This window comes from Ziziphus jujuba, chromosome 1 (genome assembly GCF_031755915.1).
Source record: "Ziziphus jujuba cultivar Dongzao chromosome 1, ASM3175591v1".
Classification (NCBI taxonomy): domain Eukaryota; kingdom Viridiplantae; phylum Streptophyta; class Magnoliopsida; order Rosales; family Rhamnaceae; genus Ziziphus; species Ziziphus jujuba.
Genome location: NC_083379.1, coordinates 885,351 through 898,701, shown reverse-complemented (window position 1 = coordinate 898,701; position 13,351 = coordinate 885,351). Strand labels below are relative to the sequence as shown.

Here is a 13,351-nt window from a genome sequence, read left to right as displayed (position 1 = left end):
AGATGAGGAGAGATTTGAACTTAAAATTATTTCCTTAATATACAAAGGTTTTGACAGTGAGATGTTTTTTGATGGAGAATTAAAGCGGATTATATATTTATATACCTTGAAAGAAACCTTAATTTGGAAGATATACATGTAAAATTTTACTATAGGGTTTGTATGCTCATATATAATAAGCATGCGAGCCTTATGACAAAATACGATATAGGCTTACAAGCCCATTATAGCATTTTTAGATGTGTATATATATATATATAGAAGTTCAAAGTTACATTAAAATGATTTTGATCTTAAAATATTATATCGTTATTTATTAGTTTTTGAATCATATAAAATTATAATATAAATTTAAAAAGTGATTAAATTTGAATTTAGTAACAAATTAAATCCTATTTAGGAAAAATATACCTTATTAAAATCTAATAATTAATAAACGTAATTTTAAATTTTAACTTTGATACCAAAGATTGAAAAAGAAAGTAATGATGTTTATTCTAACATTGAAAACCTGATTTGAATTTGGCTGCATATGTATGTGTATATATATATATATATGCATATAGCATAATTCTGATTTTGTGGTGCATAGTAGCTTATCTTATGGTGGACTATATAAGGATAGATAATGGTTTTTCATTTGAGAAATCCATATCAATTTTTGTAGGAAAAACCTTAGAGCACATGTAATTGGACACCTTCTATGTTAGGACCCGTCCAGAATTCTTCCTCGGAATTCTAGACTAGCCCTGATCCCAGGGAAATACCACCGAACATTCTAACGGAAAATCCGGCAGCACCTCCCCTAAGGGTAGGACTTACCAAAAATTACCTGCACTGAAAACACACTTATATATTCATCCCCTTATTCCTCCCACAATACTACAAATTGATTCCACAATTTTACAGCACTTCACAAGAATAACAGTAATCCAGTGCATAAATAAAACATAAGTGTCCAGAATAGTATACAAAGCTTCATGAAGTGCTATTTCATTTGAAAATACAACAAAGATGAAAGAAATATTACAACTGAATTGAACGAGTACAAAGGTACTTCTCGAACTACGATAGCGGCGGAGAATTGGTTCGCTCCGGAAGAACGTCTACCACCCCTTGCACCTAAGGGAACGGAATTTAAAAACGTGAGATGCTAATCATCTCAGTGAGCGACCCTGGCTACTGAACACTTTTAATAATAATAATATAACAAATAAGAGAATTTAATTAATATCGGCAATTAAATAGGTAAATAAATAATAGCAGTTGAAAATAATAATTTCTCTCAAAACTCTCACTAATCACTCCGTTGGAAATGTTCCCTTTTTAAAACATTTTCACAAAATCCGATATTCGTATTTCCCGAAAACCAAGGGATCAAACAATTTAATAAACAACAAATAAATAAATAAATACCCCAAATGTAATTAAAATGTAAATACATATAATAAATAATTTTTGAATACTTTGGATTTGAAATTTTGTCTGAAAATTTACACTTGACGCACCACACCATATACCGGTGATGCCCTCTGATACCCGGCGTCCTGAGCACCGACTGGCGGGGAAATTAAAGAGAGAAACTTGCAAACGACACTTCGGCGTCCCGACAGTACCGCTGCTGAAACCGTCATCCCGGCCAAGGAGGGGAGCGGCTGTGGCCAATATCAAACTTGCCTGCCCACGGTCCAATGGCAACTCACGGGAGACATAATACGTGAGCGCTAACCACATATACATACACCAGAACACCAATACTGTATGAATGTGTCTAAAATAATTATTAAATCAATTATAATCGTACCGTTCTTTCCAAAATTACCGTGGAAAATATACCAATTTTCACATTTACCATCCCACATATTTTCATTTAACAAACTGGTACGAAAATATCGGTAACGAATAAACAAATAATTTTTTCTCATAACACGAGATTCAACAAATAAAATACCGTGGGCATAATTATAAAAATTTAAACCACCAATTTAAACAAATATTTTCATAAAATATTTAAACCAATTATGCCCAAAAATAATATTAAAACCACATACAACTTATTACTGAAAATACCTTGCTCATGCATAATAATTAAAGTTAAATCACAATAAAATAATAATTAAATTGCACCACATGAGCATAATTCAAATACCAATTAAATACCAATTAAATATAATTAATTGCCCCAAAATATTTTTAAAGGTGGGTCACTCACCTTAAGTGTGTATATCAGCTAAGATCCTCCGCAGGATCAACTTCACTAATCGCACGCGCACCTAAAACAGCCACAGTACACCAACCAAATATATTAATATTTTAATCGGGTAACTCCCAAATAGGTACCCAGGGAGCGAACACAAACGACAACTAAAAATTACGAGTGGTATACCGAATTGAAGCTTGAGTGATGAGGATCACGGATTCGGTCTTACTTTCCGGAGATCGGACTCGAGGTGACCGGAATCTCGCCGGAAAGCTTTCGGGATTTGACTCCTCAATTCTCCCAAACAGTCGCGAATTGGAGGAAAATGACAGATATAATACAAATAGAATCTGATCCCCTTGCATTCATTTCTTTCGATTTTCTTTTCATATTCTATTTCCCCATTTCCCCCTATGTTGTTACTTTCTGGGTTGTTACTTTCTGGAACCCATCTAAGTGATGTGGGCGGTACATAGTTCTTCTCTGAATCATATCTTTTTCACAAATTGAATCGTGTTCAAATAACACGCAGATATAATTGGATCCATTTGTGATCCCTAAATGTTAAAATATTTAACATAAAATATCTATAATTCCTTTCAGTAACAATTTTTTTAGTCTATCTGTATAGGGGTCCCATATTATTGTTATGGGTGGAAATTTGTGGACAGGGACCGGCGGTGCAACTGGGTACTCGCCGGAATAGTGACTTTCGGCGAGCCGTCGTGGTGACCGGCAACCGTCGCCGGCGGCGGCGCGTACGGTGGCCATTGGCTGAGATTTTTGGCAGTTTTGTAGATCGAGGGGAGACGATTCCAACGGGACCGGCGGTGAGGCAAACGGAGGCCGAACGGCGGAGAGATCGAGGTTTGAAGATTTTCGATGCCTCGCCTGAAAATGCTCCGATCCCAGCACGTCGGAGGTCCGGTGGCAGTGAAATTTGGTGGGTAGGTCGGAATTGCCACGGGTGAGGGACCGGTCAGGCGCGTGTGGCTAAAAGTGGCCGGAAACGGGTCAACGGCGGTGGCTGGCGGTGGAGGGGAAAAATCGCCGCCGAGCTTCGCTGGCTCGGTCTGGGCGCGTCCAGCGACCGGCGGTAATGAAATTTCAGGGTTCGGCCGGAAATGGGAAGGCGCTCCCGTCTGGCCAGCGCGTGTAGCAAGGATCGGCCGAAAAATTTGACGATTTTCTATGGCCGATCGTTTCTCTCTCCCTCTCTCTCTCCTCTCTCTCTTTCTCTCTCCTCACCCACGTGGACCAATCAGGTGACGAAACGTGGCATTACTGTGCAGTTAAGCAAGATATAATAAAATATTACGGTATCCGGCGAACTTCACACGTCCATAACTTTTTAACCAGATGTCCAATTTAAGCGTGCCGCTAGTCTATGAACTCGTATCGATGAGTACTTTACAACCGTACAAAAGTCAAAAAAAATTACACAACAATAAAAAGTCAACTCCCGGCACCTTTTGGATAGTTTGCACCTCGACTTGTTTTGCCCATAACTTTCAAACCGTAGCTCCGTTTTCGACGTGCTACTAGTTTACGAACTCGGGGCATCATGCACTTCGCCACGGTACCATGGTCAACTAGAAATTTCAACTGGAACAAAAAGTCAACTTTTGACCCACTCGGTCAACTGTCAACCTCGGTCAACGTGCACGAATTTCGATGTGATTTGGGACGGGGTGTTACATTCTATATATAATCGAGCATTCGCTTATATGTAATTTAGATATCCAAACAAATTATGTTTGTAATTTTTCAAACGAACGAATCATTATAGAGATAGAATCAATAAATGATAGGTAGACAATGAGCATTTTCTTTTGTACCCCCACTTAGTATTTTACCATAGCAATATTATATATTATAAGATGAGCTATGTAGCATACTATATCAAAATTCATATTTAGTATTAAGTAACACACCATAAAGCAGCACATTTATAGCTATATTGATAGGATCAAGTTCAAAATAAGTTGGAACTTGGGTATATATGTTCTACTGATCATTGTTTGAAAAAATAATCGCAACCTCATCAATGGTTGACAAGTGAAGTTGATCTAATAATAAACTTTCACATCCACATCTTTGAAGTTGTGAATTGGAATTATAAGGTTTCTTAAGGATATATTTTTAGGATGGTTTCTTGATATGATCTAACTTTAGCCTTAAACATTATAAATTGGGTAATATCTTAAGTCATTTCATTTGTCCGAAACGCATATATTAGAAATAAATGTTTTTCAAAACTACATTGAATGCGTAAACAGACACAATTTTATATAGTATTAATTATTTTACTAAGGAAATTGTTAATGTTGTATTTTTGTGAAAGTTTATAAAATTATATTATAAATAGTAAGAAAAGAGATATAAATGAACATTTTAAAATGCTGATATTTATTTTAAAAAAAAAAAAAAACTTAAAATCCTTAGGAATCTCTATCTCGTTAAGGCAAAAAGGTCATCTGCTTGAATCCCCACCTTATTAGAAAAAGATGTAAATTTTCATTATTTAATAATTGAAACGATGATAAAGGATTCAATTCATTGAAAATTAATAAGAGTTCCATATATTTAGAGAACAACCAGTAAAAAAGTTTATAGTATTTTGGTTAAATTGCACAAATCCCTCTAACCTATTTGACACTTACAAATAGTATAGAAAACCGCTTTAAACTATTAAAAATTTACATATTAAACAAAAGGTATACATCAAGACAAAATTACTCTTATAAAGAATTATAAAATTTTAAAATTTAAAATTATTTAAATGCCCATATTGAATAGATTCAATTAATTAATATTAATATTATTGTTTAAAGTTATTTGAAGAAAATATTATTTTTAATATGGATAACAATGAAAACAAGTTAGGATTAAATTATTTGGAAGATAAAACAATTGATATGCCAAAAAAGTATTTTGTCAAATTAAAATAATTTTTAGCATTTAAGTATTAAAAGGGGCAATGTGTTAAATATAATCTTCATTGATGGATTTATTTGTTATTTTAATATATTAAAGAAGATTTTTTTTGTGAGTATGAAATATTTCAAAAGGGCTTTAGCCAAATCTCCCACATGTGCCTTAGCCAAAAAAAAAAAAAAAAAATCTCCCAGGTGGGTGCACTCCCAGTGTCTCTTTTTCTTTTTTCTTTTTTTGGATAAATAAAAGACAAAAAAAAAAAAAAACAAAAAATATAAATCAAATCATTAACTTGGCAAAGATTGAAAAAGATAAATATATATATATATATATATCATTAATTGGGCTTTTATAAAAAAATAAAATAAAAAATCAATAACTGGGCTTTAGAAGAGTTCCACATTGAAGTGAGGCGTAATGGCTAGAGGCCTAAAGCCCAATTTCACAACATCTGTTAAGTATCAGTCATTTGGCCCAGTTAATAATATTAGCATCAACTAATAATTTTGAAAATAGCCAATAGGATAAAAATATTATTTTTGAAAATACTCAATAAGTGGAGTCCTGAATATTCTACCTTAAGAAAAGAAAGAAAGAAAGAAGATAATAAGGGGACAAATTGAGCTTATTGAAAAATATCTGAAATGTGAAAATGTGATCACTGGTCTGGATTAACAAAATAATTTAATTGGATATGGACTAACTACTTATACCTATTCAACATAATTAAAAAACCATGTCTTCCATTATAATATCACCATTTTATAAGTTCAAACATTAGTAGACAAAGTAGGAATAAGCCTTAACTTCTACCCACTGGCTGTTGAATTACCATATCAATGGTTTTACCTCTAACCCAATTATATATGATTCCTATATCCTGCTCTGCTTTTTGGTACAAATTGAGGTCCAAACAGCCCAGCTGGGAATGTCGTAGGAAACACCAAATAAGATGACCATCTGGCTTCTTGCTAGTGCTCTTGGACAATTATTATGTTCAAAAAATTCACCAATTATGAAGTTATTAAGTTCAGGTTTCCAAAAACTATAGCTTCTTTGAGCATCGACAAGAGCCATCGTATAACCTTTGTGTTGCTTTACTTCCAAATCCACGCTATGATAGTTCATCAACGGAAATTCTTTTGATGAAGACTCTATCTGCAGCTTTCTTTACCTACGAAACCGAAAAACGAAAATGGAGTACGAGGTGAAAATTAGAGATGAGCAAATATGGAAAAATTTATTGAGTTGCAGTAGTTTACTTCTTGTTCCCAATCAGTGCGTATAATTATGACTGAAAGAGATGCTGCTTGGACGAATAATGCCACTGTGATTCCAATCCAAAGACCCTGCAGATCATACTTTGATTTCAACATTAAATAATGATTATTTATTGACATTCTTTTTCTCTGTCAGAATATGAAACAAGAGCTTAAAACCAAGCAAACAGCCAGAAGATGTACCTTTCCTCCAATGTGGAAGAAAAAAGCTAACAATAAAGCAACTGGAATTCCCATAAGATAGTAAGCTCCTAGGTTAATACAAGCCCCAATCTTTTGCCTCCCACACCCTCTTATAGTGCCTGAAATCAATTGAGAAACCCTTTCTTCATGACTTAGTAGAAGTGGGTTTTGAGATATACTAAAGAGAATGTATCAGAAGGATGTTATATTTTAAAGTGATTTTTAGCATTCGAAGTGAAAATATTGGATGAGGTAATGCTAATCAAATTTCTTGAAACAATATGTGTATCTGTTTGATTTGTCATTCCTATTTTGTGAATTTCAATGGCTTGGTTCTGTATCTGTCTAGCATTGTACATGGTCTTACACATACAAAATGAACAGCAAAAATAAAATTTCTTTTATGGTAGAGGAAAAGGAGAAAAATGAAGATTCAAAAGAAAAACAATAGAACCTGAAAGCACAGACTGAATTCCATCAAAAAAATGGGATACTGAAATTAGCAGCAGCATTTGTCCCACATATTTCACAACTCTTGCGTCACTGCTATAGCAGTATCCCCACGCATGATGCCCCAAGGTCATGGTAGTGGCTGCAATAATGCCTTCTGTAACAACCATGAATAGCGCAACACATACTGCTGAGAGAGCTACTTTGTCTCTCCCCGCACCCAATTCATTGGAAACTCTTATACTGTGGAAAAAGTAACAAGCAAGTTTATTATTAGGACTTTATGTCAAACAGATTAAATGCAGAAACCATTTTGATTTGTAACCCGAAACTCACCTGACTGCATTGCTAATTCCAAGGGGTATCATGTAAACCATTGTACAAGTGTTGAGGCTGGAGTATAAAGTAGATAGCTTAGTTATTTAATACGTTCTGTGGTAGGATCATGTGTTTAGTACGTAATATACTCCACAGAATTACTTTGTAACACAAAACAAACCTGATTGACAGGACTGATGTTTCGAGTTCCGGATTCGGAAGAAGACCAGATAACAGCACCATCATCTCAAATGACCAGCTTTCCAAGCTGCTCAGAAATATAAGAACAGAACTTCAGAAACAAAAGATTATGTTTAAGTGTATACATAGAGACTGAAGATTACCTGATCATTACAGCTGAGGGAACAGACAGTTTTAGGAACTTTGTAAGTCCATGAAGGGCCTCTTTGGAGAACCCAGTCCATGTGTTCCTACAGGAAGGAGAAATTCTGACATAGAGTACCATTAACAATGCATTAATCCAATAAGAAATGGAATTTGCCAAAGCAGCCCCTCTATTTCCAAGGCCAGAATTGAATACCAGGAACCAGCAGGTAAAGATGTGTGATAATGTTGTAATTCCTGTGGTAACCATCAATGGAGCTACATTGTTTTGGGTTTGCAAGAATCTGGCATGGCATTGAATAATCGCGAAAGCGAAGATACTGGGAATCATGAAACGAGCATAACGTCCAGCGCCGGCTGAAATTTTTGGATCTTGGCCTAAGGAAACAAGAATTTCCCCTGCATTGGCCCATATACAAGCAAGTGGGATGCTTGCAAGTAGAAGAACAATCATTGCCCTCTGCATGTGAATTCCAAGCATGTGATACTCTTTTGCTCCATAGGACTGACCACAGAAGGTATCTAGTGCACTGCCCATTCCAATCTATACACCAAACCAAAGCATCAAATTGATCAAGCTTAAGCTTTTAGATTTTTCATACACAATTAATAACCAATCTCATTGTTGAACATTAAGACACGGTCAAAATTTAAATATTTGAGGGGCTACTGAAATTGAAAAATATTGGTTTGGAAGATGTCCTGCATTTTTTACAAAATCATGAAAAGTTTCATTGTTAAAACCACCCTGTTTTCTTGTTACTGATGAAATTTCCATGGAATATATATGAAGTCATTATAAAAGAAGAAAATATGAAAATATGCTTTGTGGGCAGAGAAAAGTAAGGCAGAGAACTGAAGAAAAAGGCAAAAAGGTATAGCCAAACAGGAAAACGTTCGAAGGAAATTTCAAAAAATATAATCAAACAAAGCCAAGTCTGCCATTCAATCTAAAATTCCTTCATTCATGGAAGAAGCCATTAGAAAGTATGGAAACCTTCACTTACCAAGAGGCTGAAGCCAGTTACTGAAGCAAATGAAGTAGCCAAGGAAGCACCAGAAAGTGCTAGCTCTCCAAGATGGCCAACAAACATCACTGAAATCACTTGCAAACTGAATATTAAAATGTTAACAAACACCAAAGGACCTGCCAATAACAGCTGCTTCTTCACCTCTGCAACAATCTCATCTTTGGACAATCTTTTTCTTGATTGCAAGGCATTTTCTTCAGGGACTGGCACTAGTAATTTCGATACAAGAAAATCTTTCTGTTCTTCAACATCCATGTTACTTACTTTTTCCTTTTTCCCTTATTTATTTATTTATTTATTTTTTCCCTCTGTATCTGGATCAAGAGCTAAATGAAGAAACTAAGCATCAAGTCCATGAGAAACTGAATCTGGTAAAGTCAACAGTGATAGAAAAGTATAATATCCATACGTCAGGGTCAGGGGAACAACAAAACAGACAGATTAATAGATAAGTAAATAAATAAAAACCTAATGTAAAAATAAATGAATCTGACTAGGCAGGAAATTGTCTCTGTTAGGCTGGGTCATAAAAGCCAACCCAATTTCTTGTGTTTATTGATACATTGCCTGAAAAGTCATCTTTTTAAGTTCAACTGAAAATATGTAAGCATTTTGGCCACGCAATGTCACTGTATTCTTATTTTACTAAAATGTAGTATTATTATTATTATTATTGTTATTATTATTATTATGTATAATAATATTCTGCAGGAACCATTTCATATAAAGAAGAGTATATTGGGAGATATCTTACTCTGAAAAACTTCATAACTTGTTTAAAGAATTTATCAATTTTGTTTTTCTACTTTTATTAATTAAAAATCAATTGTAGTGAGTAATAAGATGATCGTATAATTGGAAAAAAAAAATTTAAGACTAAAAATACACAACTTAGTAGACATATATATATAAATATATATATAGATATATATATTTTGTAATTAATTATTCCAAAAATTTTTAAAAGCGATCAATGAAATTTTTATTGTATGATTGTTTGAAATTTGTAATAATACGCAATTGCTCTAAGATATTTTGTTTTCAGGAGGACAAAAGAGATGGAGATATTTTAAAAATCTTGTTTTACCACTCAAAATGTGGATGCCTCGAGAGGAAAGGAATCGTTTGGTTTCATTCGAATTTTGCGAAATGATAATGAAGGTCCATATCATCCATTCACGTCAGATGCACATTAGGCACTGCCATTTTGTGGTCCTCTTGACTGTGGTGCCCTGAAAATGATGAAATGTACCAGTTAATAATTCTGAATTTGAATATCTATTTTTTACATAATAATTTACTTTCGAATCTCCACCATATGTTAAAGATAAAAACAAATTAATGAAAATACAAGATGTTGTCTGCATGATAACTAAATTTGGGGAATATCTATATTTGAAGTTGAAAATTTCCAAAAGGTTAACTAATTAGAAGATAATGCCAAATTTTCACTGAAAAGGATTAACATTTAATATATTTGTAATTTCATCATAAATGAAGCTAAAAGTCAAAAGTTATATAATATATATAAATATATATATATATATATATATATATATATAATTGGAAAATGCTGTTAACCTCTTTTAATCTGCAGTTTAATTATACAAAGAGTAATATTACGTATACCAAATTTTTTTACCAAAATTTTAATAACCAATTATATAACAGTTTTTTAATAATATTAAATTAATATTATCTTACATTTATGGGAAGATAAAAGAGACATTTTTATCTTCTTTTTTTTTTTTTTTTTTTTCCTTGGGGGTAAATGACCAAATTTGAAATGTTTCTCAAGGGGATTTGGAAAAAAAAAAAAAAAAAAAAAAGAAAAGAAAAAAAAGAAGCTAATAGACTCTAATCAAATGGGATAATGTTAGGCCCATGATTCTGAGTAACAAAGTTCCAAAAGTAAGTTGATACCATTTCAATCAAGACCCCTAAATTGTGAAGACACTAGGAAACCGTACATAACCCAAATTCGATATCCAAATTAACAAAGTTCCAAAGTTTGTTGTAGTTTTTTACATCGTTTTCAAAAATATCTTGTAAAACTATTTGTATTTTGTTCTGATAATTCCTCTTTTTCCTATTTTTCTTGATTTCTGTTTGATTTTCTCCAGCCACTGATGCAACCAAGATTGTAGCTAGAGACGTATGCATTATTTTAAACTATACACATCTGACATCCAATATTTACCCAGAATTGAAAATAAAGAATAAATTGCGGGAAAAAAAATGAAAAAAATGAAAAAAAAAATGAAAAAAATGAAAAAGTTGGTAACTTTTTTGGTGCATATACCAAAGAAGTGTTTGGCAGATTAAAACATTATTTTGTTATTATATCTATCAAAGTATTAAAATCTTCTGTGGAGCTACCATCAGCACCTACGGACTGGTAAGCATTTTCTTTGAGTCCTCTAATTTTGTCTCTCATTTCCCATCCTTCTTTCCTCAACAAAGTCAATTCCAATGCCTCTTTTGCTCCATTCTTGGTGAACACACCTCCTTGGAGCCCAATACCAAAACCCCATACCTTCTCTAAGGTCCTCATATTAATCTTCTGGTCACCAAAAAATGGTCTACAAATCATAGGAACACCAGCAATAATGCTCTCCAATATAGAATTCCACCCACCATGTGTAACAAAAACCCCCACCGATGGATGAGCCAGGACGAGCAATTGCACCGTCCATGGAACTATTTTGCCTCTCGATCCGACCCTTTTGATTAATCCTTTTGGCAACTTCTCGTCTACGTTACCTCTAAAGGACCATAGAAATGGAACTTTACATTCTTCCAGTGCTTCAGCCAAGGCTATAAGCTCATGTGGAGGAGGTGTTGCGATCCTCCCGAAGCTAATATAAGCCACTGACGCGTATTCGTGCTGGTCCAGCCATTCTAGGCAACGGTGTTCGTCGGAAGTCCATGTGGGTGGACATTTCAGACTGAATGGTCCGATGTTGAGGAAGCTTTGAAATCTGTCCTTGAGTTCGCCGACGAGTTTTAGATGAATATCTTGGAAAGAGTTTATAGCAACCGCTTTGGCTTTGGGTAAATTTCTTCCCATTCTCAATAGCATCGTTGCGTAGCATGAGTCTAAGTCCCCTGATATTACTCCTTCTGGCATATCTGCTGCTTGGATTGAATAGTCTGAACTGATTTCTACTATTTGCTTTTCATCGTATCCTGTGCGTTATTAATCAACATCACCATCAGTGTCCGGACTATTATCGATAACAACATATGTTGTGGTTGTCGCTAGATAGATTATCATTGTTGTAGGCGACAACCACCAGATGCAGTAGAATAAAATTATATATATAAATCAATTAAAGGTCCAAAAGGCCTTACCAATCCTATCAACTTTTTCGCGGATTTCGTCGGTTTTGACATGAACAAGAAGGGATTGGGGTGCAGCAGTCCAAAGAGGAATCCAAGGGACGTTCATTCCCTGAGCAATATCTGCGCCGAACCACAAAAAGGCATCGCTGATCAAGCAGCTGATTTGCCTCCCGGTCTCCGCCACCGCTTCATACATTGCCGTCCTAAAGTTTCCCGGCGTGGCCTTGAGAAACAACTCCACCGGTTGCTGCGGATTACCGGAGAAGACGTAGTCCACCGGCAACCCATCATCGACATCGTATGGCTTGATATTATCGCAGCCGCCACCGTCATTGTTGTCGTTGGAGAAGAGAGACTTGTTGGATGCGGAGGTATTCAAGAAGGAGAACTTGACGTCCGGTGCGGCGAATGCGATACTGCGAACGAGGTCTAGTAGAGGGGCTGCATGGGAACCGAAGGGAAAGGCCATGACCAAAACATGTTTCTTCTCCATTGCCGTGGTTGTCCTCGACAAAGACAGAGGACTACCGGCTTTTTTTTTTTTTTTTTTTTTTAATATCTTAAAAGTCTATGCCTTTGTTTGAATGCAAAGAAAATAAGATATATAAATGGGAGAGAAATATTGATGGAAACTTGTCCATTGATCGCTGGATATGAAGTTTGTTTTTCACAACGAACTGAAGTTTCTTTCAAATTAGAATATACAACGGCAAGAAACAGGCACAGAGAGAGTATTATCGCAATTAGTAGAAAAAGAGAGAGAGAGAATTCCCTGTTTGTTTGGGCAGAAAGGAAAATGAAAACTGAAAGAAGTTGGAAGTCGGCCTGATCAGGAGGACGTAGGTTCATTAATGTTGCTGAGCTAGCTGGAGTCGGTAGAATCTCGGAACGAGGGTGTGGCCACACGATTTTCCCACCTTTTTTTTTTTTTTAACTAAATTTAAAGATGGCTATATTTTACCACCCCCCTCAACTATTCATGTTCACCTTTTGTATTCTGCCTCCAACATACAAATCCCTTCACATTGTGCGACAACTATATATTATTTTCCTGTCAATTAATTAATTTAATCAAGCAAATTTTCCTAATAATTATGGCCAATTTAGCCTTGCATAATGTTCAAAAATAAAGTAAAACAAAACAAAACAGTTTTTAAACAGTATTAAATAAATTATGTATGTTTAGTTTCATTAAATTTATGTGTACAAATGTATAATTAATGGATAGAAAATTTACTGTTCTACGAGGCAATTTGAAATAT

At 34.6% G+C, this 13,351-nt stretch overlaps 3 protein-coding genes across 4 annotated transcripts; all 3 read right to left on the bottom strand.

The window, feature by feature from the left end:
• Nucleotides 1-5,728: 5,728 nt before the first annotated feature.
• LOC107412240 (protein DETOXIFICATION 16) lies at nucleotides 5,729-9,150 on the bottom strand. Of its 2 annotated transcripts, none has more exons than XM_060813916.1 (8): nucleotides 8,721-9,150; nucleotides 7,713-8,257; nucleotides 7,550-7,636; nucleotides 7,387-7,443; nucleotides 7,055-7,293; nucleotides 6,601-6,719; nucleotides 6,400-6,498; nucleotides 5,729-6,311 (listed from the first exon to the last, which is right to left on the bottom strand). In XM_060813916.1, exons 1-8 carry the CDS (start codon nucleotides 8,997-8,999, stop codon nucleotides 6,252-6,254), a joined length of 1,485 nt encoding a protein of 494 aa, XP_060669899.1. In that variant the 5' UTR covers nucleotides 9,000-9,150; the 3' UTR covers nucleotides 5,729-6,251. The 2 variants fall into 2 exon arrangements, with proteins under 2 accessions (XP_060669899.1, XP_060669900.1); XM_060813917.1 differs by having other exon boundaries at nucleotides 6,400-6,486; nucleotides 8,721-9,146.
• A 1,908-nt stretch (nucleotides 9,151-11,058) lies between these two features.
• LOC107411276 (flavonoid 3-O-glucosyltransferase-like) lies at nucleotides 11,059-11,883 on the bottom strand. Its single transcript, XM_016018861.4, has one exon. It carries the CDS (start codon nucleotides 11,872-11,874, stop codon nucleotides 11,074-11,076), a length of 801 nt encoding a protein of 266 aa, XP_015874347.1. The 5' UTR covers nucleotides 11,875-11,883; the 3' UTR covers nucleotides 11,059-11,073.
• LOC107411181 (flavonoid 3-O-glucosyltransferase-like) lies at nucleotides 11,794-13,190 on the bottom strand. The gene has a single exon (XM_016018757.4). It carries the CDS (start codon nucleotides 12,580-12,582, stop codon nucleotides 12,073-12,075), a length of 510 nt encoding a protein of 169 aa, XP_015874243.3. The 5' UTR covers nucleotides 12,583-13,190; the 3' UTR covers nucleotides 11,794-12,072.
• Nucleotides 13,191-13,351: the final 161 nt, after the last annotated feature.